The following is a 27,751-nucleotide window of genomic DNA, read 5'->3' on the forward strand; positions in this document are numbered from 1 at the left end:
AGAACAGGGACCTACTGCATTTTTATAAGTTGCAATTGAAATAGTAGCTATGCTGTAATCCTTTGGAATTATTTGTTCTGCCAATATTTTGTTTTTGTTGAGTGGGAGGTGGATGGACAGTTTGAATTTCTCACAATTTTTTTTTTAACAGCTTGAGGTGTAATTTACCTACCATAAAATTTGTATGGTGAAATACAGATAACATAAAATTTACCATCTTAACCATTTAAATGCACAGTTCAATGGTATCAAATACATTAATAATGTTGTGCAACCATCACCACTGTCCATCTCCATAATATTTTTTATCTTGTAAAACTTTCTGCCCATTAAACAGTAACTCCCCATTCTTCTCCTCCTGCCCTTCCACCTCCCTCTGGTAACCACCATTCCACTTTCTGTCTCTTTGATTTTGACTACTTTAGGTGCCTCATATAAGTGGAATGTTAAAATACTTGCCTTTTAAAAAATGTATAGTTTCAAACTTTTATTTCAGATTTTGGGGGTAAGTAATGTGCACGTTTCTTACATGGGTGCATTGGGTGATGCTGAGGTTTGGGGTACAGTTGATTCCGTCATGCAGGTAAGTGAGCATAGTACCTAACAGTTTTTCAGCCCTTACCCTCCTTCCACCCTCTATTAGTCGCCAGTGTCTTTTGTTGCCATCTTTATGTTTGTGAGTATCCGGTGTTTAGCTCCCACTTATAAGTGAGAATATGCCATATTTGGCTTTCCGTTGCTGCATTAATTCACTTATGATAGTGGCCTCCAACTGCATCCACGTTGCTGCAAAGGACATGATTTCATTCTTTTTTGTGGCTGTTTAGTATTCTACGGTGTATATGTATCACATTTTCTTTATCCAGTCCACTGCTGATAGACACTTAGGTTGATTCCATGTCTTTGCTATTGTGAATAGAACTATAAAGAACATATGAGTGCATGTTTCTCTTTTTGTAGAATGGTTATTTTCTTTTGGCTATATACCCAGTAATGGGATTGCTGGATCAAGTGGTAGCTGTTTTAAATTCTTTGAGAAATCTCCAGACTGCTTTCCACAGTGGGTGAACTAAATGACATTCCCACAACAGTGTATAAGCATTCTCTTTTCTCACAGCCTCCCCCAGCATCTGTGTTTTTTTTGACTTTTAGTAATAGCCATTCTGACTGATGTGAGGTGGTATCTCATTATGGTTTTGATTTGCATTTCTCTGATGATTAGTGATGTTGAGCATTTTTTCATGTTTTTTGGCCACTTGTATGTCTTTTTGAGAAGAGGCTGTTCATGTCTTTTGCCCACTTTTTTTTTTATATTTGTTTTGTTTTTTGAGATGGAGTCTCACTCTTGTCGCCTAGGCTGGAGTGCAGTGGTACCATCTTGGCTCACTTAAACCTCTGCCTCCTGGGTTCAAGCCATTCTCCTGCCTCAGCCTCCCAAGTAGCTGGGACTACAGGTGCCTGCCACCATGCCCCGCTAATTTTTGTATCTTTAGTAGAGATGGGGTTTCACCATATTGGCCAGGCTGGTCTTGAACTCCTGACCTTGTGATCTGCCTGCCTCGGCCTCCCAAAGTGCTGGAATTACAGATGTGAGCCACCGCGCCCGGCCTTTTGCCCTCTTTTTAATGGGATTATTTATTTTTTGCTTGTTGAATTAATTTCCTTATAGATTCTGGATATTAGACCTTTGTTGGATGCATAGTTTGTGAATATTTTCTCCCATTCTGTAGGTTATCTGTTTATTCTATTCATAGTTTCTTTTGCTGTTTTGAGATCTTTAATTAAGTTTCAGTTTTTCTTGTAACTGCTTTTGAGTACTTAGTCCTAGTTCTTTCCTAAGGCGAATGTCCAGAATGGTGTTTCCTGGGTTTTCTTCTAGGATTCTTGTAGTTTGAGGCATTCTATGTAAATCTTTAATCTATCTAGAGTTAATTTTTATATACGATGAAAGGTAGGGGTGCACTTTTATTCTTCTGCATACAGCTAGCCAACTATCCCAGCACCATTTATTGAATGAGAAGTCCTTTTGCCATTGCTGCTTCTTGTTGACTTTGTCAAAGATCAAAAGGTGTATGGCTTTATTTCTGGGCTGTTCTGTTCCATTGGTCCATGTGTGTGTTTTTGTAGGAGAAGCATGCTGATTTGGTTATTGTAGCCTTATAGTCTGAAGTAGGGTAATGTCATACCTTTGGTTTTTGTTCTTTTTGCCTAGGATTCTTTTGGCTATTTGAGCCCCTTTTTGGTTCCATATGAATTTTAGGATAGCTTTTTCTGATTCTGTGAAAAAATGCCATTGGTAATTTGATAGGAATAGTGTTGAATCTGTAGATTGCTTTGGGCAATATGGCCATTTTAATGATACTGATTCCCCCAATCCATAAGCACGGAATGTTTTTCCATTTGTTTGTGTCATCTGTGATTTCTTTCAGCAGTGTTTTGTAGTTCTTCCTGTAGAAATCTTTAACCTCCTTGGTTAGATGTATTCCTAGGTATTTTATTTTTTTGGTGGCAATTGAAAATGGGATTGCTTTCTTGATTTGGCTCTCAGGTTGAAAGTTATTAGTGTATAGACATGCTACTGATTTTTCTGTGTTGATCTTGTGTCCTGAAACTACTCAAGTCATTTGGCAGAGTCTTTCGGGTTTTCTGGGTATAGAATCATATCATCAGTGAAGAGAGACAGTTTGACTTCTTTTCTTATTTGGATGCCTTTTTTTCTCTTGGCTGATTGCCTTGGCTAGGACTTCAGTACTGTGTTGAATAGGAGTGGTGAGAGTGGGCATCCTGTTCCCTTGTTCCGGTCCTCAAGGGAAATGCTTCCATCTTTTGCCTGTTCCATATGATTTTGGCTGTGAGTTTGTCATAGATGGCTCTTACTATTTTGAGGTTTACTCTTCAGTGCCTAGTTTGTTGAGGGTTTTTATCATGAAGGGATGTTGGATTTTATCAAAGGCTTTTCTCTATTGAGATAATCGCGTGATTTTTGTGTTTAATTCTGTTTGTGTGGTGAATCATATTTATTTTGCATATGTTGAACCCTATATATATGTTTTTTGACTGGCTTATTTCACTCAGAATGTCCTCACGGTTCATCCATGTTGTAGCATATGTCAGAATTTCCTTCCGTTTTAAGGCTGAATAGTATTCCATTGTATGTATATACCACATTGTGCTGATCCCTTCGTCTGTTGGGCTCTTGGGTTGCTTCCATGTTTTAATTATTATGAGTAATATGCTGTGAACATGGGTGTTCAAATATCTCTTCAAAATCCTGCATTTAATTCTTTTGAGCATATAGCCAGAAGTGGAATTGTTGGATCTTATGGTAACTTCATTTTTAATTTTTTGAGGAACTGCTATACTGGTTTCCACAGTGACTATCCCAGTTTACATGCCCGCCAACAGTGCACAAGAATTTCAGTTTCTCCACATCAGTTTCTCCACATCTTCTTTAGCATTTGTTACTTTTTGGGTTTTTTCAGCATTAGCCATCCTAATGGATGTGAGTTGGTTCCTGTTTTCTATTTGGAGCTTTTAAAAAATGAAAGCAACTTGTAGGTTCTTTCTTTTGGTAATCATTTCTGAGTTAGAAAGAATAGGTTAAGCCCAGGTGGGGCGCGGTAGCTCATGCCTATCCCAACACTTTGGGAGGCTGAGGATCACTTGAGGACAGGAGTTTAGAACCAGCCTGGGCAACATAGCAAGACCTCCGACTACCAAAAAAAAAAAAAAAAAGAACAGCTGCCCATAATGTTTTTCCTTTGACCTTGGCTGCTAATTTTCCACTTTGTGAATGAACCAGTTAAGCTTAAGTTCAGAGATTTCAGCTTCATGTTTTCAGTGTAATAATTAGTTTTATGGCTATATCTGTTAAATTTGAAATTTTTTTTTTTTTTTACAACTTCTGGTGTCATTTCATTGTTTAGTTTTTTTTTTCAGCCAGCTATTAAGAAAAAAGCAATCTATATTCACACTAATATGAGACTAATGACCCCTTAACCCTCAGAATAATATACATTTTAAAATGATAAGCCAATTCTCTTAACAAATCTGAACAAAATGAATTGTTAATTTCGGGAATGTGGCAAAAATATTTGAAGTCATGCTTATTAATATAAGCAAGCTATTTCTGCTTTAGCACTTATTTCTGGGATTGCGTCTCTTGAGGCTTCCTGCTTTTCTCCTGAACCTGCAGGTTCTCTAAACACTACTGATAACTTGCTGAATATGTTAAATCATTGAATTTAGACAGCTTTGGCTGAAGTTTAATAATTTGCCTGAGATCACACAGCTGGTTAATGGTTAACATACTTTTCTGATAAAGGTCACTGAAGGTTCTTACTGAAGATGCTTTTAGGTGGCATAACAAATGTATTTATGTATATTCAAGACACTCTTGTATCCACAGGTTGCACTGCTGTGATCCATCATCATCTCCTAAAGATGCATCCTGACTTATCTCCACACTTGCATACTGAAGAATGCAACGTCTTGATTAACTTGCTTAAGGAATGTCACAAAAATGTAAGAGTTCAGAAAAACGACTGTACAGCCAAAATGAAATTAGGTATAACACACTGATGTAAAATGTTATTTCTGTTAACAGAAGGAAATGATAATATCTTAGTAAGGAGTCTGAGTTTAGTCAAGATAAGCAGTTGATATGTGTGAATTTTTTTTTTTTTTTTTTTTTTTTTTTTACACAAACTACCTCCTTTTATGATTAGTAAAAATCAAACATGGTAGTTTGTTAGGTAACGTCTGAACTGGTATGTAACAGTTGGAATCCATGTTCTTACAATAAAATGCTTTCTCTTTCCTAATTATAGGGCACTAGAACAATTATATTCAGTGCTGACTCTTCTGATTATAATGGAATTGTTCTAAGAGTATCTCCTCTTTGATGGCTACCATTCTGTTTAATGGTAATAGAAATGTGTTACATAATTAGACATTAACTAGATTTATGATTGGCTTAATCTGATGTGTTTAGTTGTTAGTGGAGTGGAAGTAAAATTACATGGTTAAAACCAAAATAGAAAAGGAGCCCATCCATATTTGGAATGCATTAAATCAAGCTGATATTTTTATAGCTGTTGAATATTTAGCTTTTCCTTATATGTTTGATATATGACACCGTTGTTACAAGAAGCATTTGTTTTTTCTTTAGCCTTGCATGATGCATAGTTTTTCTCATGATATCCATAAACTGTAGATATATCAAATTATAATAATAGTAAGTATCACTTAAATGAGTAAAATTTATAGACCAAAAGTAAGGTGGTAAGTAGTACTTATAAAATGTGAAGTCAGATATTTTTACTGGTTCAAAGAATGTTGTCGATGACAATATTTTTTGGGCTATTTTCACTATACATATAGATCAAAATGAGCCAGACTACATAAGTAAAACATAAAGTTTCGATTTTTAAAGTAAAAACTATATAAAATGTTCACTGTTTAAAGAACAAGGACTAATTATTTGTGTTAAAGTAGAATATTTCAATTTGTTTATGGTCAGTTACAGTCAGAGACAGAAAAGGAGAGGGGACCTGGCGACAGAGGCACAGTGGAGAGAAGGAGACTCTGTGGAATAACATTTCAGTCTTGTTATTGAGAATTTTGCCAGTATAGCCCTTTAGATGTATGTTGTGCTTTTTGTAATACTGGACATAAATAAGGATATTATCTCTTCATATTTATTTCCTAGGTTAATCAAATTAAGGGCCAGAGTTTTTCAATCCTTGCTTTTAAGTAGTCTTTGTTTTATGTTTATATTTGTATGTTGCTTTTTGATCCATGACTATTTTAAATTGAAATCTATTTAAACTTTTTTTTTTTCTTTCAAATGGATTTCTTCTTGAATCACTGGAACTAAAGATGGATTTAAAAAAATTAATTTTATTGAGGTGTAATTTACATGTAAGGAAATGCATCTATTTTAAGTGTACAGTTTGATGAGTCTTGTCAAATATAGACACCCATGCAACCACCATCACAGTCAAGATCTAAAACATTTCTATCAGAGTTTTCTGTGCCCCTTTGCAGTGAGTCCCCAACCCTTACCTCTTGCCCAGGTAACCACTAATCTACTTTTTGTTGATACAGATGAATTTTGCAGTTCTAGAATTTGTTAGAAATGTACACTGCATTGTATATTCTTTTTTATTTTTTGAGATTGAGCTTCATTCTGTCACCCAAGCTGGAGGGCAGTGGTACAATCTTGGGTCACTGTAACCTCCGCCTCGTGGGTCCAAGTGTTTCTCCTGCCTCAACTTGCCTAGTAGCTGGGATTACAGGTGTGCGCCACCACACCTGGCTAATTTTTTTTAATCTTTCGTAGAGATAAGTTTCACCATGTTGGGCAGTCTGGTCTCGAACTTCTGACCTCAGATGATCCTCCCGCCTTGGCCTCCCAAAGTGCTGGCATTACAGGCTTGAGCTACTGCACCCAGCCTATATTGTATATTCCTGTATTTTGAAGCATGGTATGTTTTTGAGGTTCATACATGCTGTTGCACATGTCATTAGTTCATTTATTTTTATTTCTGAGTAGTATTTCATTGTATGGATATGCCACAGTTTATTTACCTATTGATGGACATTTAGGCAAATAAACAGTTTGCAGCTGTGCTGTTTTGGATAAAGCTGCTATGAACATTCATGCACAAGTTGTTTATTTTTGAGACAGAGCCTTGCTCTGTCGCCCAGGCTGGAGTGCAGGGGCACAATCTTGGCTCACTACAACCTCTGCCTCCTGGGTTCAAGCACTTCTCCTGCCTCAGCCTCCCGAGGAGCTGGGATTACAGGCGTGTGTCACCATGCCTGGCTCATTTTTGTGTATTTAGTAGAGATGGGATTTCATTATGGTGGTCATGCTAGTCTCAAACTCCTGATCTCAGGTGATCCACCTGCCATGGCCTCCCAAAGTGCTGGGATTATAGGCATGAGCCACTGTGTCCAGCCATCATGTGCAAGGCTTTGTGTGGACATCTTTTTATTTCTCTTGGGTAAATACCTAGGAATGGAATGACTAGGTCATGTGGTAAGTGTATATTTACCTTCATAAAAGGCCACCAAACTGTTTTCCATTTTATGCTACTTTATATTCCTGCCACTCTCCATCGCCAGCACTTAATATTATAAACTTTTTAACTTTAGCCATTGTGTGGATATGTAGTAGTATCTCCTTTTGGTTTTAAATTGTATTTCCCTGATGACTAATGATTTTAATGTGCTTTTCATGTGCTTGTTTGGCCATTCATATAAAGTTTTTTGCCTATATTTTAAAATATGACTGAGTTATAAGCATTCTCTTTATCATTTGGCATACAAGTACTTTGATAAGTGTATTGTGAATATTTTCTCTGTGGCTTTTTTTTTTTTTTTATTTCCTTTAGGATTTGTTTCAAAGAGTATCTTGTACATTTGATGAAGTCTTTTTTTTTTTCTTTCATGGTTTGTGCTTTTTGTGTCTTTGTGTATTCTGTGGTCACAAAGATACTCTTGTGTTTTCTTTTAGTTCTATAGTATTAGCTTTACATTTACGTCTATGATTCATTTAAAGTTAATTTCATTTTTTTCTTTGATATTTGTGTATTCTTATCTGATATTTCAAGTTAATTTTTGCGTATAGTATGAGGTGTGAGTTGAAGTTGATTTTCTTTGCCTGTGGGTAGCCAGTTGTCTCAACACCATATGTTGAAGAGACTGTTCTATCCCTGCTGTTTTACCATGGTCCCTTTGTCAGAAATCAATTGACCATATGTGAGTGGGTCTATTTCTGGGCTCTCTAGTCTGTTTCACTGATTTATATGTCTATTCTTAACACCAGTACCATGCTGTCTTAATTACTGTTGCCTTGTAGTAAGTCTCAGTCATATAGTATAAATCCTCCAATATTGTGCTTTTTCAAAGTTGTTTTGGCTATTCTAAGTACTTTCATTTCCATATTAATTTTAGAATCAGCTTGTCAATGTCTACAAACAACATATTTACTAGTTTTCGTTTGAGGCTGAACATTGTTAATGACTTGGATTTTATCTTTTGTATCAGCAGGCAGTTCGTGTTTTTACGTATTTTTAGGGCATGGCTGGCATAGCCTTTACTCTAGAGTTAGTTTAGCCTAATTACTAAAATAGGATTCTTTGCTGATTGACTTGAGTGTTCAATGAGATCTCTACTTTGGCTTGTAAGGACTCCATTGACTCCCAGCCCTGTGTGAGCTCTGTGTTTTTCAGCTTGTAGCTGCTGTAATTGTTCTTCGTAGTGGTTGTGGCATTGTGAAAGTTCACCCAACACATATGTAGTGAATACTCAGTCAGTGACTCAAGGCAGCTCCATGTAGATGTCTGGAGTTCTTTTGCTGCTTATCTCTACCTCACAAATTCCAGCTGCCCCAAGCTGCCCGAACTCTGATGTTTGCCTCCTCCGCTCGGTGAAACCACCATTGTCGTCTTGAGTTCTCTTCTCTGCTACATGGTTTGGAAATTGTCTGTAGGTAGAAAACTAGGTGAACGTAGGGTTCACTTGGTTTTGTTTCTTTCTTTCAGGTGTCACACTCCTGTAGTCTGTTGTCCCAAAATCTGAAAGTAGTTGTTTTGTATATTCAGTTTATTCTTTCATGGCTAGAAGCAGAAGTCTGGAAGATAGATTTTTAAGTAAATAGCATGGGGACAATTATATAGCTGTTTGGAAAAAGTTAAAATACCATACATATGAATCAACTTCATCATCTTCTAATAGGGCAGACATCTAAATGTCAAAAATGAAACCATACAAATACTAAGAAAACCTGGATAAATTCTTATATAACCTAGGTGTGGGGAAAGTAAGGACCCTGAATTCCAGAGGCAATAAAATCAAATACTGATAAAGGATCGTTTGAGGCCTGGTGTTCCACACCAGCTTGGGCAACATCGCAAGACCCTGCCTCTACAAAAAATAAAAATAAAATTGCCTGGGCATGGCACATGCCTGTAGTCCTAGCTACTTGAAAGGTTGAGGCAGTAGGATCACTTACCCAGTTGTTTGAGGCTGCAGTACAATACATTAGCCTGTGTGACAGTGAGACCCTGTCTTTACAAAAAAAAAAAAAAAAAAAAAGGGAGTAAGAGGCCAAAAATCAGAAAAATGAGCAAAAGCATGAGAGATAATTTACAAAAAGAGAAAAGATGGCCTTTAAACATGAAAAGATGTTCAACCTCAATAATTAGAGAAATACAAATTAAATATACTGAGCATACTATTCCTTATCTGCAGGGAGGCAAAATTAAACAATGTGACAGGGAATTCTGTTGACAAGGCTGTATACCGCATACATTTCTGATGGGACTGCAAATTGTTATAATCTTTATAGAGAGGAATTTGCTGCCGTGTAGCAAAACTGCAGTATATTTGATTTTTAATCCATCAGTCCCACTTCTAGGAATTTATCTTAAAAGTATAACTCTAACAGTATGAAAAAATGTATGCACAAAGTTACTTACTGCAATGTTGTTTGCGGTTGTAAAATGTTCGGAACACCCTTTCCCAACAAAGTAGTTGAATGACCCATGGTACATCCACACAATGGAACACTATACAGCTGTTTTGTAATTTTTATTTTTAAATAGACTTCATTTTTTTAGAACAGTTTTAGATTTACAGACAAACTGAGAATGCAGTACAGGGAGTTCCCATATACCTCACATCTAGTGTCCCTGATTATTAACACATGTTACATTGATAAGGTTTTTTTTTTTTTTTTTTTGAGATGGAGTCTCGCTCTGTCCCCCAGGCTGGAGTACAGTGGCGCCATCTGGGCTCACTGCAAGCTTCGCCTCCCGGGTTCACGCCATTCTCCTGCCTCAGCGTCCGGACTCACTGGGACTACAGGCGCCCACCACAGCGCCTGGCTAATTTTTTGTATGTTTAGTAGAGACAGGGTTTCACCATGGTCTCGATCTCCTGACCTTGTGATCCACCTGCCTCGGCCTCCCAAAGTGCTGGGATTACAGGTGTGAGCCACCGTGCCCGGTGATAAGGTGTTTGTTACAGTTAATAACCAATATCGATACAATCGTTATTTAAAGTCTGTGCTTACTCAGATTGCCACAGGTTAGTGTTTACCTAATGTCTTTTCTCTGTTACAGGATTCCATCCAGGATGCATATTACACTTAGTTCTTGTGACTCTTTAGGCTCCTGTTATCTGTGACATTTTCTTTGTTTTTGATGACCCGAAAAGGTTTGAGGCATAATGGTCAGGTATTTGGTAGAATGCTCCTCTGTTTGAATTTGTCTTGTTTTCCTCATGGTTGGACTGGGATCATGTGTTTTTGGAAGAAGACCACATAGGTAAAGTATATTTTCATCAAGGCTACATACTACAACATACTTTATCACTGTTGATGTTGACTTTCATCACCTGGCTGAGGTATGTGTTAGGTTGTTAGGTTTCTCTACGATTTTTTTTTTTTTTAGGAGACAGGATCCATTGTGTCTTCCATGCTGTAGTGCAGTGGTGTCATTTTGGCTCACTGCAGCTTCAGACTCCTGGGCCTAGGTGATCCTCTCATCTCAGCCTCCCAAGTAACTGGGACTACAGGGCATGTCACCATGCTCGAATAATTTTTTGTATTTGTATATTTGTAGAGATAGGTTTTTGCCATGTTGCCCAGGCTGGTCTTGAACTCCTGAGCTCAAGCAATCTGTCTGTCTTAGCCTCCCAAAGTGCTGGTATTACAGACGAGAGCCACTGCGCGTGGCTAGGTTTTTCCACTTTGAAGTTACTCTTTTCTTCCCTTTTCATAACTCTTTGGAAGGAAGCCACTGTGTGCAACCTACAGGTAAGGACTGGGAAGTTACCCTGTTTCTCCAAGGTGGTAGAGTGTCTACATAATCTTCTGGAATTCTGTTCTAGAGAGTTATTTGTTCTCCCCCATTTATTTATGTCAGTATGGACTCATGTATATTTACTTTATACCTTAGGTTATAATCCAGTATACTTTGTTTTGTTTTTCAAATTGTTCCAGCTTTGGCCCCTGAGAGTCTTTCAGTTGGCTTTTTTAAAAAATAGTGCAGCTGTTAAAGAAAAAAAAAAAAAAGGCCAGGCTTGCTGGCTCAGTTCTGTAATCCCAGCACTTTGGGAGTCTGAGGTGGGAGAATTGCTTGAGCCCAGGAGTTCAGGACCTACATGGGCAACATAGTGAGACCCCCTGTTTCTACAAAAAATTTTTAAAAATTGTGTCACTAGATGACACATGCCTGTAGTCCCAGCTCCTTAGGAGGCTGAGGTTGATGTGGTGAGAGGTGACAACATGCTACTAGCCCTCGCTCTCGGCGCCTCCTTGGCCTCGGCGTCCACTCTGATGGCGCTTGCGGAGCCCTTCAGCCCACCACTGCACTGTGGGAGCCCCTCTCTGGGCTGCCTGAGGCTGGAGCCAGCTCCTTCTGCTTGTGGGGAGGTGTGGAGGGAGAGGCACTGGTGGGAACCGAGGCTGCGCGCATCTCTCGCGGGCCAGCACAAGTTCTGGGTGGGCGGGCTCAGCGGCCCTGCACAGTTCTCGCCGGGCCTCGGCTGCCTCCCCGCTGGGCAGGGCTCTTGACCTGCAGCCTGCCATGTCCACGCCCCCCGCCACCCCCCCGCGGTGTGCTCCCGTGCAGCCGGAGCCTCCCTGATGGGCACCGCCCCCTGCTCCATGAGCCTCCCTGATGGGCACCACCCCCTGCTCCATGGTACCTGGTCCCATTGACCTCCCAAGGGCTGAGGAGTGCAGGCGCGGCTTGGGACTGGTGGGCAGCTGCGTCTGCAGCCCTGCGTGGGATCCACGAGGATGTCAGCTGAGTTCCTGAGTCTAGTGGGAACTTGGAGAACTTTTATGTCTAGCTAGAGGATTGTAAATGTACCAGTTAGCACTCTGTGTCTAGCTCAGGGATTATAAATGCGCTAGTCAGCACCCTGTCAAAACGTTCGAATCAGCTCTCTGTAAAACAGACCAATGAGCCCTCTGTAAAATGGACCAATCAGCTCTCTGTAAAATGGGCCAGTCAGCAGGATGTGAGTGGGGCCAGATAAGGGAATAAAAGCAGGCTGCCTGAGCCAGCTAGCCGCAACCCGGTAGGGTCCTCTTCAGTACTGTGGAAGTTTTGTTGTTTTGCTCTTTGCAATAAATCTTGCTGCTGTTCACTCTTTGGGTCCACGCCGCCTTTATGAGCTGTAACACCGCAAAGGTCTGCAACTTCACTTCTGAAGCCAGCGAGATCACGAACCCACCAGAAGGAAGAAAGTGCGGACACATCTGAAGGAACAAAGCGGGAAGAACGAACAACTCCAGCTGGCCGCCTTTAAAAGCTGTGAAACTCACCGTAAGGGTCCGCGGCTTCATTCTTGAAGTCAGCAAGACCAAGAACCCACCAATTCCGGACACAGTGGGAGGATCACTTGAGCCTGGGAGGTCGAGGTTGCAGTAAGTCGTGATTGTGCCACTGCTCTCCAGCCTGGGTAACAGAGTAAGACCCTGCCTCTGAAAAGAAGAAGAAAAAAAATTTATTTGAACTGACGTGTAATGACTTCCAGGATACATTTCTTGAAGAAATCAAAGGACAAAACAGTATTTATAGTATCCTAGCATTTGTATAAAGAAGAAGATAAGCAAAACATTTGTATCTCCTCATTTGTGGAAAAAGAAACAAGATAACTGGAAGCTAATGAGACTTATTACCTTCTGAGTGGTGGGTAGGAGCAGAGTGGAGGAGTGACATTTTTACAAAATCTTTTGGCTGGGGGCAGTGGTTCGTGCCTGTAATCCCAGCACTTTGGGAGGCCAAGGTGGGTGGATCACTTGAGTCCTGGAGTTTGAGACCAGCCTGGCCAACATCACAAAACCTCATCTCTACCAAAAATAAAAAATTAGCTGGGCGTAGTGGTGGGCCTCTGTAATCCCAGCTACTCAGGAGGCTGAGGCAGGAGAATCACTTGAACCTGGTAGAGGGAGGTTGCAGTGAGCCGAGATTGTCACTGCCCTCTAGCCTGGGTGGCAGAGTGAGACTGTGTCTCAAAAAACAAAAAAAATTACATATTTTATGTAATTCGTGTTGTTTGAACTTTGTTAACGTTTCATCTACTCAAAAGGATAAAAAAGGGATGAGCAGGGTTGGGAAGAAAACTCAAAAATGGAATACAGGCAAAACCAGACACTAAAAGACAAAGTAGAACTGTTGTTAGTAGTTTGGATTTTGCAGTGGCATGGATTGGCAGTTCTGAAACTGGCTTCTGAGTATTCTGTGTATTCCAAGACTGAGCAAATAAGTAAACATACTGTAGATAATAAGAGACAGGTTTCTTACTGTCATAAATAGGGAAGAGGAAAGACTAGAATGTATGCTGTAATGTTGGATTGGAATTAGAGGTATCAGTGCGAACTCATAGTTTTCAGTATATGTAAGATGTAGAATAGATAGATATGTGTGTCTATGTTTGTTTCATACATGTATTCAATATATGTTTCCCTGTAGCAGTGAGCATACATAACGCCCAGATTTTGTTTTTGAATACCACTCTTCAGTAACAGGGATCCTTGGAGAAATTACTGATTGTAGGGCTAGGGCTGGGAAAGAACAAGAAGAACCTGCAACATCTTGTACCAGAAAGTAAGACATTTATCAAAGAATGATGGGGGCGGTTGAAAGGACAGGGGCCAGCTTGAAGGGAGTCCCACTGGCCAAAAATGGGACAGAACATCAAAGTTATGAAAATAATATAATCAATTGAATAACGATCCATGAGTCCAAACTCATATAAATAAATAAATGGATGAAAAGGGAAAGTTTCCATTACAGTAGAATGCCAACTAAAATATAAGAGGAGTGCTAGAATTAGAAAATCACTGTTTGTTAACCGTTGTAATAGTAATTGATTTAGTCAGTAATCATTAATAGATCCTCATACTAGTGGGTGAAAAGTTTGAGGAAATAATTGGATAGTTAAATGGTCTCAAAGTGTGTACCCATAATAATTACAGAGGAAAAAGGAATAACTTTACAGTGTAGAAACTTGGCAGGTAACTCCTTACCTAGGTAATAGAAGTTAACATCAATAATGTGACAAATTGCCATGTACCTCTTGATGTGATACACCAAAGACATAACATCACTTCTAGGGTATTCCTGCCAAAAAGTCATGACCTGAATCAAGTTGTGAAGAAACACCAGACCAACCCAAATGGGGGAGCATTTTGCAAAATAATTGACCTGTACTCTTTAAAATGTCAAGGTAATGAAAGAAAAAAGAGACAAGCTGTTTCAAATAAAAGATTAAAGATAAGAAAAATACTGTAAGAGCTGAAAAAAAAAAAAAAAAGACAAAAGAGACATGACAACTAAATGCAATAGCAATCTTGGACCGGGGAAAAAAAAACCCCAACTTTTTTTTGCCTTTTGCATGAATGATACTATTAGGCCAATTGGTGAAATTTGAATAAGGTCTATAAATTAGATACTAGTATTAATGTTAATTTTCTAATTTTGGTAATCCTATGGGGACTTAAATTTAAGTCCTTGTTTTTTTAGGAAATGTGCATTGTATCTGCAACTTAATCGGTTCAGAAGAAAAGTTCGTGTGTATAAGAGCTAGAAGAATAAAGCAAATGTGAAATGTTACTATTTGGAAATTCTTTGCACTGTTCTTGCAACTTTTCTTCAAGTTTGAAATTGACAGTTGTTTTTAAAGACATCTCCGGTCATCAAGTTTTACCTAAGTGATCTTTCTGAAGACTTGCACTTTTTAAGTGTTAAATTGAGCCCATGAATTTGAGAGTATAGTGAGCAATGATGTCACTCCGACACTTCAGCCTGGGCAATGGAGCAAGACCGTGTCTCTCAACAGCCACACCACCACCTAGTGACTTAAAACAACTATAATTCTGCAGGTCCAGATCTGGGGGGAAAAACGTTAATTAAAAGTTTATGGGGAGGTTGGGCGACAAAGCAAGACTCCATCTCAAATAAAAAAGTTTATGGGGAGGATGTCTCGCTCTGTCACCCAGGCTCGAGTTCAGTGGCAGTATCAAAATTCACAGCAGCGTTGAACTCCTGGGCTCAAGTGATCCTTCTGCCTCATCCTCCTGAGTAGATGGGACTATAGGTGTGTGCTATCATGCTTGAATAATTCAATTTTTTTTTTTCCCTCTTAGAGACAGTCTCTCCTGTGTTGCCCAGGCTGGTCTCAAACTCCTGGCCTCAAGTTGTCCTCCTACTTTGGCCTCCCAAAGTGCTGGGATTACAGGCATGAGCCGCTGTGCCTGCCCTGATCCCAGTTATTTAATTAATAAATTGAGTGAATTATATTACCTAAGATGTCTTTTAGCCCTGAGTTTGTGTAATTCTGTTTTAGTCTTTTTTTGTTGATTGGTCCGTCTTTCTGAATGCCCCTGTCTGTGCTGGAATGCTGCAGTGCTCTCCAGTCTGCTTGAAGTGCCTGAGTGTTTTATCTCCAAATAGCCTACCTTGCTGTGCTTTTATCATTCTTTCTGTGCTTTTTTAGTTCTGCTGTGATCTTTGCAGACAAATGTTATTTTCACAGCTTTCAGGTGTCTGTGGGTGACTTCTGATCTACTGGCCTATTTTGCCTACATTTGTCAGCAAGACTTAGATATTTCCATCTGAAGGTAAAATACAGAATTTAGAACAGCTAATTTCCTCAAAGCTACTTGGAATTCCTTTTGTATTTTTTGTGATTTATAAAAGTAATATGTCAATAATACATATCATTTTAGATAGTATAAAAGAGGTAGGAAAGTGTAAAGCAAACAAAAATTAACCTTTTGTTCAACCATCCAGAGATAAACTCATTAAGAACTGGGTTTTTTCACCATTTTGAAATTTTTGTATTTTGCCTTTTTCTCTTCTTCTTCTTCTTAGCATTTTGAAATGCCTACATTTTTTCCATCATGAGAAAATACATAAGATTCCTTCCCATAATCCCAGCCTTCTGGTATCTTGTGGTAGCGTCTGTTTCAGAGCTGACTCTTGAAAGAATACTGCTTTCTTCTTTCAGTTTGGGTTCTACCCTCACTAGGGTCCCAGAACTACCAAGATCACTAATGACTGCCCTGCTGCCAAATTTGGTGGATGTTTTCAGTAATTACCTCACTTTTCTCCCAGCAGCATTTGATTCCCTCTCAAAACACTCTTCCACAGGCTTCTACCATAACTTTCTCTTCCCTGATTTTCCTTAAGTTTCTTTGGCCACTCTTCAGGATACTCCAGGCCACACCTTCCTGCAAAAAATCATTCATTTTCCTGGTTTCAGTAACTCTCAAATCTGTATCTCTGGCTCAGATTTCCTCTGAGTTCCAGGTCTGTTTATCTCAGCTAGACAGTGGATTTAACTGTTCCACCAGTGAACTCTACATGTCCAGATACAAATTTATCTTATCTCTTTTTAAAACCTCCACTGTCATTCTTAGCTGAAAGCCAGCGTCATCTTTAATTCCTCCATCTGCCTCACCTCTTCCTGGGAGTCTTTACCAGGTGCTGTTTGTTCTCTGCCGAATCTCTCTTGAACCATTGTTCTTCTTTGCCAGGGCCACTGCCATAGTCCGTGCCAACACTTTTATTGGGGCCACTTGTAAAGGACTTCTGTCCGATCTCCTGGCGGTTTTGTTTTCTTTTTTGTCTAAATCAATTTTCTACCCTGGATGTAGAATGATGTTTCAAAAATAAGTTTAATCACTGTTACCTTTTTTTTTTTTTTTCCCCCCGAGGTGTAGTCTCACTCTGTCGCCCAGGCTGGAGTACAGTGGTGGGATCTCAGCTCACTGCAGCTGTTAGGAATCTGCATTTTATTTATTTATTTTATTTTTGATGCAGGGTTTCACTCTGTCGCCCAGGCTGGAGTACAGTGGTGGGATCTCAGCTCACTGCAGCTGTTAGGAATCTGCATTTTATTTATTTATTTTATTTTTGATGCAGGGTTTCACTCTGTCGCCCAGGCTGGAGTGTAGTGGCGCGATCTCGGCTCACGTACAACCTCTGTCTTCCGGGTTCAAGCGATTCTCCTGCCTCAGCCTCCCAAGTAGCTGGGATTACAGGAGCCCGCCGTTAACGCCCGGCTAATTTTTGTATTTTTAGTAGAGACGGGATTTCACCATGTTGGCCTAGGCTGGCCTCAAACTCCTGACCTCAGGTGATCCGCCCGAAGTGCTGGGATTACAGGCATGAGCCACTGTGCCTGGCTCATTGTCACCTTTTTAATAGATCCTTTTGCCTATAGAATGCATTATAAATGTCTTGCCTTGTGTTTCAAGTCCTTAATGAAACTCATCATTAAGTAGCTCTTAGTCTTCACCACTCTCCCACAGCTCCTTCCCCCTCATTGCTGTGGTAGTTTTTTTATTTTGGCGGGTACATGGGGGAATGGTATTTCTGTCTTCCAAGCCTTGATTTTTGTATTTGCTTTTTCCTTTGCTGAACTTAGTGCATTCCTTCTGGCTCCACTTACTGTTTTCTAAACCAGGTTTTATCATCCATCAGGTTTTCTTCAGCTTAGTTGGTCATTTCCTTTTCCCTTTCCTGGCCTAGATTCTCCTGGTGCAGTCACTCTGTTTGAGTAGCATCATACACAATGCCTTTCTGCTTCGTGGCAGTTCTCACACTTTTTGGTCTCAGGACTCCTTTACACTCTTTTAACATTATTGAGGACTCTTGGGAGCTATTGTTTATGTGGGTGATATGTACAATATTTATTGAATTAGAAATGAAGACTGAGAAATTAAATTCAAGTTACAATGATAAATTATAATTTTACATGGTAAGATGACATGTTAGTTATTTTTCACAAAAATCTTATTTTTCAAACCAGAACAAAACGAAAAGAATGACATCGCTTTTCATTTTTTTAATGTCTGAATTAATAAAATATACCTGAATTCTCATGTCTGCCTCTACATTCAATCTGTTGTAATGTTAGACTTCATGTAGCCTTGGGAAAACTCCACTATACCCTTGTGAGAGGATGAAAATGAACAAAACAAATGTTTTTGTGTTATTGAGAAGATAGTTTTGACCTTGTACATTCCCTGCAAAGGTCTCAGGAACTCCTGGGTGTCTCTGGACTACACTTTGAGAACCACTGCTTTATGGCAATCACTTCCTATTTGTCTTTTTCCCTCTGACTATGTACTGTGAGAGTACGGCCCAGATCCACCTTGCTCACTTCTGCATCCCTGGTGCCTGGGACATTGTTCTTTATGTAAAAGGTTTGCAGATATCTATTGATTCACTTATTCAATCAATTGCTCGGTTGGTTTGGTTCTCAAGAAATTGACACCAGGCACTAGAGACTTACTCTATATAAGTATGAGAAACTTGTAGCCTGCGGGAATTTCTTCTACCAATTTCTCTGAGGCATTTGGGTCTGATATTTTTCATGTTAACATCACAAGAGTATAATTCTCATTTTACCTTAGTTAGGTAAAAGGAAGCATATAAATTAGTTTTTGTCATGGATTTTTGAATTAAGATGTACATGTATGGAATGATACGAATAAATGTCAGCTATGAAATATTGTCTTACATTAGAAAACTCTGCTTGACTAGAAGGGGTAAAAATGCATTGTCATGTTTATTTGTTGTCAAGGAAGTGGTATAGGAAAAATACACAGGAAATACTTATTCTTTGGGAATGATAGAGGAAAGAAAAAAGTAAAATAAAAATTAAGTACAGAAAGTTTTTTAAATTAAAAAATTTATTCTGGAAAGGTCATTAGGTAACAAACAGGAGACTTTAGTCTATCTTAAATGCTTCCTGGAAAAACTGACCACTTATTCAGTGTGGACTTGAAACGTACATTTAAAATGGTGGTGAAGCAGGAAAAAAAGAAATAGCATGAGGCATAGCTTATTAATTATGTGTTGTCTGGTTTCCGTGAAAGTCTTAATTAGAACGAAAAGGAAAAGATGTGCTTATTATTACAACTACCAAGTTCAGCATATATGACCTGTCATTATAAAACAGATCACCGTGCTATCTGACCCACCCTTGAAAATCGTGAAGTGCAAACACACTAATTATGTTCCTACTGAATTTCAGGTTGTTAACTTCAGGCTTCAGCTTAACCTGCTTTGGAGAGCACTCATACTTTCTGCCACAGTGATACTCACAGGACTAGAAACAGCTAGGAGATTTTATTTTTTAAATCAAACTGAACTTCAGGCAGATTTCCTTGTATTGTAAATTAGTGGCTTGTCTATATGACCTTTGTAGGGCATCTAATGATAGTGTTATGTATTTTTTTTTTCCCCCAATACAGAGTTTTGCTCTTGTTGCCCAGGCTGGAATGCAATGGCACAATCTCTGCTCACCGCAACCTCCACCTCCCAGATTCAAGCAATTCTCCTGTCTCAGCTCCGGAGTAGTTGGGATTACAGGCATGTGCCACCATGCCTGGCTAATTTTGTATTTTTAGTAGAGATGGGGTTTCTCCATGTTGGTCAGGCTGGTCTCAAACTCCCGACCTGAGGTAATCTGCCCGCCTTGGCCTCCCAAAGTGCTGAGATTATAGGTGTGAGCCACTGTGTATGCCTGTGTTATGTATTTGATGTGTTTTGGTGACATTTTGAATGGGGGCTAATGAGAAAAGGGCTCTGGCACTAAGCATTTAATAATAAGATAACTCTTACAGGACAGTGTTTGGTAGTGAAGTTACTCTGCCCATGGCAGTGTGGCCACGCTGCAGCTTGACACCACTCCCTGTAATAGAGAATGGATTGTGCTGATTTTAACATTTCCCTTAAGAAAAGGTTGTTAGGTTATGATAAAACATTTACACTGTCTTTGTGAGGTTTTTGGTGAGTTAGTAAGTAGGCTTCCCTTTCATCAAGAAAAAGTCTTTAAATCTTTGTTTCTACTTGCAGAATGTTTATTCCTTCTTTGTAAGAAAAACCAGGATAATTTGTTCATTTGTGTACAGTTGATCCTTGAACAGCTTGGAAGTTCGGGGCACTAACCACCATGCAGTTGAAAGTTCACATATAACTTTTTGACTACCCAAAAACTTGACCGAGAGTTTCCTGTTGTCCGGAAGCCTTACTGACAGCATAAATAGTTGATTAACACATGTTTTGTATGTTATATGTATAATTTATTGTATTCATACAATAAAGTTAGTTAGAGAAAAGGAAATCATAAGGAAGAGAAAATACATTTATAGTATGGTACTGTATTTATTAATATATAAGTTTACATCATCTGTTTACAAGATGATGTATGTCAGTCTGAAATGGTAGGCAACCCCAGCTGCAGACCTCAATCTACAGTACATTTCAAGTAGTTCAGCTTTTTCCTGTAATGTCATTACTTTTCTCTGCTTCTTGGGAGCACTTCCAGCATTACTAGTGGCGCTTCATATGGGTCCCGTGGTGTTATTCAAGGTTTATGGTTATTGCAGTAAACATGACTTGCTTCCTGTGTATGTTATTGGTATCACAGGGTGTTTTAAGTGCATAATTGTAACGCTTGAGCCCACTGTAATAGCAATAGGAGATGACTTCAAAATTATTATGGTAGTACAGTATATATATCGCAGTTAATTTTATGTGGTTGTGATTTGATACATCTTTACATTTGCTTACATTTCTCTCAACTTTGAATGGCGCTATATATGTTCTGTGTGTGTGTTAGTTTTGATAAATTTTAACGTTTTAAAATTTGTATATGTTTTATGGTAGTAAATGACAAAATAATACTTACTTTTTTTTTTTTTTTTTCCCTAAGACGGAGTTTCACTCCGTCGCTCAGGCTGGAGTGCAGTGGCACAGTCTCGGCTCACTGCATCCTCCGCCTCCCGGGTTTAAGCAGTTCTCTGCCTCAGCTTTCCCGAATAGCTGAGATCACAGGCGCCCAGCAACACACCCGGCTAATTTTTTTTGTACTTTTAGTAGAGACAGGGTTTCACCATCTTGGCCAGGCTGATCTTGACGCCTGATCTCGTGATCTACCCACCTGTCTTGGCCTCCCAACGTGCTGGGATTACAGTCATGAGCCACTGTGCCCTGCCGGTATTTACATGTTTTACGCATTTATGCTGTGCTTTTTGTTATTTCTTTTTTTTGGTATTTCTAGGCTATGGTGGTTCATCTGCGAGTTTTTTTAAATTGTTACAAATGTTCAAGAATGTTTTCAATATATTTATTGAAAAAAATCCACGTGTAAGTGGACTCACGCAGTTCAAATCCATGTTGTTCCAGGGCCAACTGTGCTTCATACATGTAATTTAACTATTACTTGTTTATTAACAAAGTGACACTGTAAAAACTAATTTCTGTAGGAGTATTTAAATTGTATGTGCCCTAAACCTTGGCATATTATGGGATGAAATATTTTACTCCTTTTCTTCCTTTTAGCACAACATTCTGAAATTTTTTGGTTATTGTAACGATTTTGATCGGGACGTGAGAAAATGCCTGAGAAATGAGGTAAGAAAAGTGTCAAAGGATGGATATAGTTGAACAATAGAACATATTTGAATATTGTATATTACTGCCATTATTGAATTTTTCCCAAATTTTTGTGTAATGGAGAAAGTTGACTTTACATGTATATGACCTTCCTCTGTTTAAGGGAAGAAATGAAAGCTTTTCTGGGGACAGTTTTAGAACATAGCTTTTTGGCCATGAGCACAAATGAGGAAAACAACTTCCTTGTGATGATTACTGTAGGTCATTTGGATGAATTTAATGGTTTAGGAAGTTGTATCTCTGGCCGGCAGAAAGATTTATATCAGTCACCTATTAGCTGATAGGCAGGTAATTAAAACTCTCTGGGCCTCAATTTCCATATATAAATTGAGGAGGCTAGAATTAGGCTCTTTTCAGCTTTAACATGTTGAATTTCTTTGTGGTTATGCTTTGTGTAAGCCATAGGGATCTGATTTGACTTGTTTTGGAACACTCATCTCCTGAACTTAGGGCGCGACTTGGACTTGGGCAAATAGCCACCGTACACAGTTCATTGTCTTTTTCCAGGCACTGCCAGATAAGCAGAGTACATTTTAAACCTTTGAAAAGAAATTTGATTCAATTTGTTTCGTACATCAGATTTTTTGTGTCCAGAACTTTCTAAAATATACGATGGCTAAAATTTTGCGTTTCAGATATCATTTTTGTTATTTTTGAACTTTTTTTTTTTTTTTTGCCTCAGATTGAAAAGTTTAAATATAATATTTGAAGTTGTCCAGCATCTTTCTTTTGATTTTGTTTTCTGCTCAGGCTGATTTTCCCTTCCTGGGTTCCCTTTTCAGTGTGACACTCACCTTTACTGTTTGAAGAACTGTTCGGAGTTCCGACTGAAGAGCGATAGTTTGCTTCTTTTTTTCTTTTGAGACCGGATCTCTCTCTGTCGCCTAAGCTGGAGTGCAGTAGGGTGATCATAACTCACGGAAGCCTCAAACTCAAGTGATCCTCCCACGTCAGCTTCCTGAGTAGCTAGGACCACAGGTACATGCCACCCTGTAGGGTGATCATAGCTCACTGAAGCCTCAAGCTCACGTGATCCTCCCACCTCAACCTCCTGAGTAGCTAGGACTACAGGTGCGTATCACCGTGCCTGGTTATGGTTTTACACATTTTTTTGTAGAGATGAGAGTCTCGCTGTGTTGCCCAGGCTGGTCTCAAACTCCTAACCTCAAGCAGTCCTCCTACCTTGGCCTCCCAAAGTGCTGGGACAATAGGCATGAGTCACCATACCCAGCTTTTTTAGTGTTTTTAAATGATTTATTATAAATATTTGTCCTTTATATGAAAAAACCAGTTTACATGAAAACTACACCTGGGGCAATGTTTCTGTTTTAATAGTAAGCTTATGAGCTGGCATCTGTAATCCCAGCTATTCGAGAGGCTGAGGCAGGAGGATTCCTTGAGGTGAAAAGTTTGAGGCTAACTTGGGCAACGTAATGAGACCCTGTCTGTAAGAAATCTCTTAAAATTTAGCCAAGTGTGGTTACACATACCTGTGGTCCTAGCTACTTGGGAGGCTGAGGCAGGAGGATCACCTGAGCCCAGGAGTTCATGGCTGCAGTGAGCTATCTAGGTCACCACTGTGCTTCAGCCTGGGTGACAGAGTGAGACCGTATCTCTAAAAAATAGTATTGCCCGGGAGTGGTGGCCCATGCCTATAATCCCAGCATTCTAGGGGGCCAAGACAGGCAGATCACCTGAGGTCAGGAGTTCGAGACCAGCCTAGGAAACATGGTGAAACCCGACTCTACTAAAAATACAAAAAAATTAGCCAGGCATGGTGGCGGGCACCTGTAGTCCCAGTTACTCAGGAGGCTGAGGCTGAGGCAGGAGAATAACTTGAGCTCGGGAGGCGGAGGTTGCGGTGAGCCCAGATCACGTTACTGCATTCTAGCCTGGGTGACAGAGTGAGACTCTGTCTCCAGATAGATAGATAGATAGAAAGACAGACAGACAGACAGAGTGAGACTCTGTCTCTAGATAGATAGATAGACAGAGTGAGACTGTGTCTCTAGATAGATAGATAGATAGAGCGAGACTCTGTCTCCAGATAGATAGATAGATAGATAGATAGATAGATAAATGAATGCATTCTAGCTAGCCTGGGTGACAGAATGAGACTGTCTCTAAATAAATAAATAAATAGGTAGATAGATAGCTTATGGAAAAATATAGCTCATATGATTTTATTTGGTGTGGCTATTTGTTTTTTACATTCTTTCAGCTGTATAACGTAGCTTTTTTTGTGTTTTTAGATGTTTTCCCCCGTGGTTAAGAAATTTTGCCACTGCTTTGTCAATTAGATCTTCATATGAAATTGTCTTCTCAGCTGGCCTGAGATCTGTTAGTGACTTTTTAGTAGACTGTTGGAGATATTTTTCTTACTTTGTCTGAGTTTGTTTTCCTATACGTTTTATGTTTTCTCCTTGATTTCTTTTCTAAGTCCTCTGTGTAGTTGTATGTTATTTTATTCTCTAATTTGTAGATGGTTTTCTGTCTGCTCGCCCATCACTAATTTCTGAGTCTACACTCATGTATTTCCTCTCTACTCTTAATGCTTGCTTCAGATGCTTTCCTGCTACTCTTTGCTTCATGTGTCATCTGATTACTTCATTCCATGAAGCTTTTTTTTTTTTTTTTTTTTTTTTTTGAGAAGTCTTGCTCTGTCCCCCAGGCTGAAGTGCAGTGGTGCAATCTCGGCTCACTACAAGTTCCGCCTCCCAGGTTCACGCCATTCTCCTGCCTCAGCCTCCCGAATAGCTGGGACTACAGGTGCCCACCACCACGCCCGGCTAATTTTTTGTATTTTTAGTAGAGACGGGGTTTTACCGTGTTAGCTAGAATGGTCTCGATCTCCTGAGCTTGTGATGTGCCCGCCTCAGCCTCCCAAAGTGCTGGGATTACAGGCGTGAGCCACTGCGCCTGGCCTCCATGAAGCTTTTAAGTAGAAGAAGTATATGGCCATTTCTTGTTGGGACTCTGCTGTGTCACTGCTTTTATTCTTTTTTTTTTTTTCTTTTTTTTTTTTAGGGAGATGGAGTTTTGCTGTGTTGCTCAGAATGGTCTCAGACTCCTGGGCTCAAGCAGTTCTCCCACCTTGGCCTCCCAAAGTTTTGGATTACAGGTGTGAGCCGCTGCACCTGGCCTTTTCTTCTTCTTGGAAAACAACAACGACAACAACAACAAAAAAAACACTAATAATACTTTTGTGGCATCCTCTTTTGTTCATCTTAATTGTTTTGTTTGGTTTGGGGTTAATTGGCCTTTTGTTCTGTCTATTGTTTCATGGAGTTTTGTGAGTAACTTCATATTCATTCTTTTACCCCCTTTTGTTCAGGGACGATCTTGACTTCCTTTGGAGATGTCTTAACAGATTTTAATGTACACTGTATTTTAATTTGCTCTGTAAGTTATTTATTGGCCTGCTACAAAGTATTCTGAAGACTTTCACTTAAGACCCTCCTCAACCTGATTGCTGGGGGCAATCCAGTAGATGTGATTAAAGGTAGATGTGAAAGCTTTTTCTCAGCAGGTATCCCTCCTTGTTTTAGAATAGTGTTTTTTGATTTTTTCCCAAACAATTTTATGAGTGGATTGAATGCATGATAGATAAAATGAATGGCTTTGAAGGGACCTCGTGCTTCATGTGTAATTTGAAGTAGCCTTTTTTTTTTTTTTTTTTGAGACGAAGTCTCGCTCTTGTTGCCGAGGCTAGAGTGCAATGGTGTGATCTCGGCTCACTGCAAGCTCCTCCTCCTGGGTTCAAGTGATTTTCCTGCCTCAGCCTCCTGGGTAGCTGGGATTACAGGTGCGTGCCACCACGCCCAGCTAATTTTTATATTTTTAATAGAGACAGGGTTTGATCATGTTGGCCAGGCTGATCATGAACCCCTGACCTCAGGCCATCTGCCCATTTTGGCCTCCCAAAGTATTGGGATTATAGGCGTGAGCCACCACACCTGGCCTGAGGTAGCCTTTTGACGAGGAAAGAATAAAACGTTTGAAAACTACCATTCCAGAAGATATGTTAGAATCCTTCAGTCAAAACTTTTGATCTAGAAAACTTCTTAAAGATTGTCTAGCCCACCTGCTTATATTTGAAGTTACTGGCCCAGAAGAGTGAAGTAACTCAAAGTCATGAATCCCCACATTACACTATCTCGGATGGCGGGGTTCGTCCGTGATGAGCTCGATATCACTAATCTTTAATTTCTGTGGCCTTGCTCTCCAGATCTGTGGCTCCTAGAAGATTTTGATGTGTAACTGTTCACATGTTTTCAGTTTTTTCTATTGGAATTTACTTTTACCCTTTTCCCCTTCTGCCCAGGGGAAAACACAGTCATTCACCTTTAAAGTGTGTTGGTTTGGTATATATATTGTAAGCTTGTACATATATACATATAAAAACACTTTTAAGTTTCTCTGCTTTAAACACAGGTTAACTATTTAAGAAAATCTAAGTGCCAGGCTTCAGGTCTGCTGTTATTTATAACCTGCCGGCCAGATCAGAATACTAGGCCGAAAACCTCTTGAGGTGAAAACTGCATTTATATGTAGCTGATTACGAAACATAGGATTTGAGGAGTATCAGGTTTGTTAACTGTTCATGATGAAGAAACCTTGGGAAGCTGAGCTATGTGTTTCTATATGAGTCAGTAGGATAGGTTGCTAAGAGCCAGTTACTCTTTTGATAATGTCTAAAGAAATATAATGTGAGTTGGTCATAAGATCTAGGCCCACTATAGTCCATGTCTGTCATTGTGACTGGAGCACTGTATTCAATTTTGTTTGTGGTTTTTTTTTTTTTTTTTTGGTAAGGGGCATTGATATTAAAGTGCTTTATAAAAAGTCAATAGAAGTCATTTTATAGGTTCGATATTAAAAGACAGAGGCTATGTTTTGTGCAGCAGTTGTAGAAACCAGCAACGTTCAGCCCAAAAGGTAGTAAGTGGGTTATCTGTAATCAAATATTTGAACATTACAGCAGGCAAGAAGAAATAAAAGGTGGTAGTTTACAGGGAAGCACTTTTGGTTTAAAATGAAAAACTTTGGAGCGAGTAGAATTGTCCAACAGTTAGACAAGCTACCTCTCATGGAGTTTACAGGGAAGCACTTTTGGTTTAAAATGAAAAACTCTGGAATGAGTAGAACTGACCAGCAGTTAGGCTACCTTTCAAGGAGGTGAGCCCCTCCACTAGAGGTACTCAGCAGAAGTTAGAGGACTTGTTAGACTGTGAGCCCCTGGAGAACATGGACAGAATTTGCCCGTCTTCAGTGCTTATTGAATTCATATTTTGGGAGGAAATTGAGCAAACAATTGTGCACCTATTAGGATGTAGATGCTGTACTGTATTGAATTAAGTTGTGCTAGATATGAGATATTCTCTAAGGTCACTATTTCCAATCTCAGATTTAGTTCAATAAAAGAAGAATTTTGTCAGAACATTTTTAAAAAATTTAACCCCTGTTAACCTCAAAGAACATTTATATTTTGCAAATATTTCTAAATAATGTACTGCTATAAATAGTGACATAACCTGCTGTCTCTTTTCTCCCCCCTTCTTCCTTTTATTTTTCAGTACATACAAAACAGGATCAAGAGCAGGGAGGATGGCATTGCAATGCGAAAGAAACTTTTTAATACTCCAGAGGAATCCGAAAAATAAATTGCATTTTCACTGGATGCCTTGGCTGAGAGAAGACCTAAAGACTCTGGGTTGATACCTGAAAGAATCCTATCTTATTTGGTCTCCATAATCCTTTGAATGGAAGGTGACCTGTGAGAGATTGAACTGTGGAGAAATATGAAAACCCTGGATTCTGAGTGTTTGTTGGGCAGGGCGTTTAGTACCGTCTCCCCTTTACCAGCAAACCTGACTTCACCATGTTTCTTCCCTTTGCCTACAGCCAGTTAATATCTGAGTAACTTATCTCCCTCAATAAAATAATTTATTTAAATAATTTTTTTCTCCTTTCTCTTAGAGTCTCCTGGCATTAGGGCAAATGATGCCATTAGGCTTTTTCTTTCTGACAACATGACACTGAAGAGTTCTGGGGAAATACCATCAGTGTTAACTATTGGAAAATGTTCCAACTTTATTGTTTTTAAAGAGTGATTTTCTAAATGATTAAAAAAGATTTTTTTTTTTTGAGACATAGTCTTGCTTTGCCGCCCAGGCTGGAGTACGGTGGTGCGATCTCAGTTCCCTGTAACCTCCACCTCCCGGGTTCAAGTGATTCTCCTGCCTCAGCCTCCC

At 39.4% G+C, this 27,751-nt stretch overlaps 1 protein-coding gene across 2 annotated transcripts in view; it reads left to right on the forward strand.

The window, feature by feature from the left end:
• Positions 1-27,446, forward strand: part of CMC2 (C-x(9)-C motif containing 2) — a 32,480-nt gene extending 5,034 nt beyond the window's left edge. The window contains exons 1-4 of one of the 2 annotated variants that reach the window (XM_011990079.1): positions 507-583; positions 4,409-4,524; positions 21,384-21,455; positions 27,074-27,446. In XM_011990079.1, the coding sequence (XP_011845469.1) occupies positions 4,444-4,524; positions 21,384-21,455; positions 27,074-27,160 (240 nt within the window). In that variant the 5' untranslated portion in view covers positions 507-583; positions 4,409-4,443 and the 3' untranslated portion in view covers positions 27,161-27,446. Of the gene's footprint in view, positions 1-506; positions 584-4,408; positions 4,525-21,383; positions 21,456-27,073 lie in introns of those variants that run through there. The other variant, XM_011990078.1, reaches the window with a different exon arrangement.
• The last annotated feature ends 305 nt before the right edge of the window (positions 27,447-27,751 follow it).

Source organism: Mandrillus leucophaeus, unplaced genomic scaffold, assembly GCF_000951045.1.
Source record: "Mandrillus leucophaeus isolate KB7577 unplaced genomic scaffold, Mleu.le_1.0 Scaffold37, whole genome shotgun sequence".
In the NCBI taxonomy this organism is placed as follows: domain Eukaryota; kingdom Metazoa; phylum Chordata; class Mammalia; order Primates; family Cercopithecidae; genus Mandrillus; species Mandrillus leucophaeus.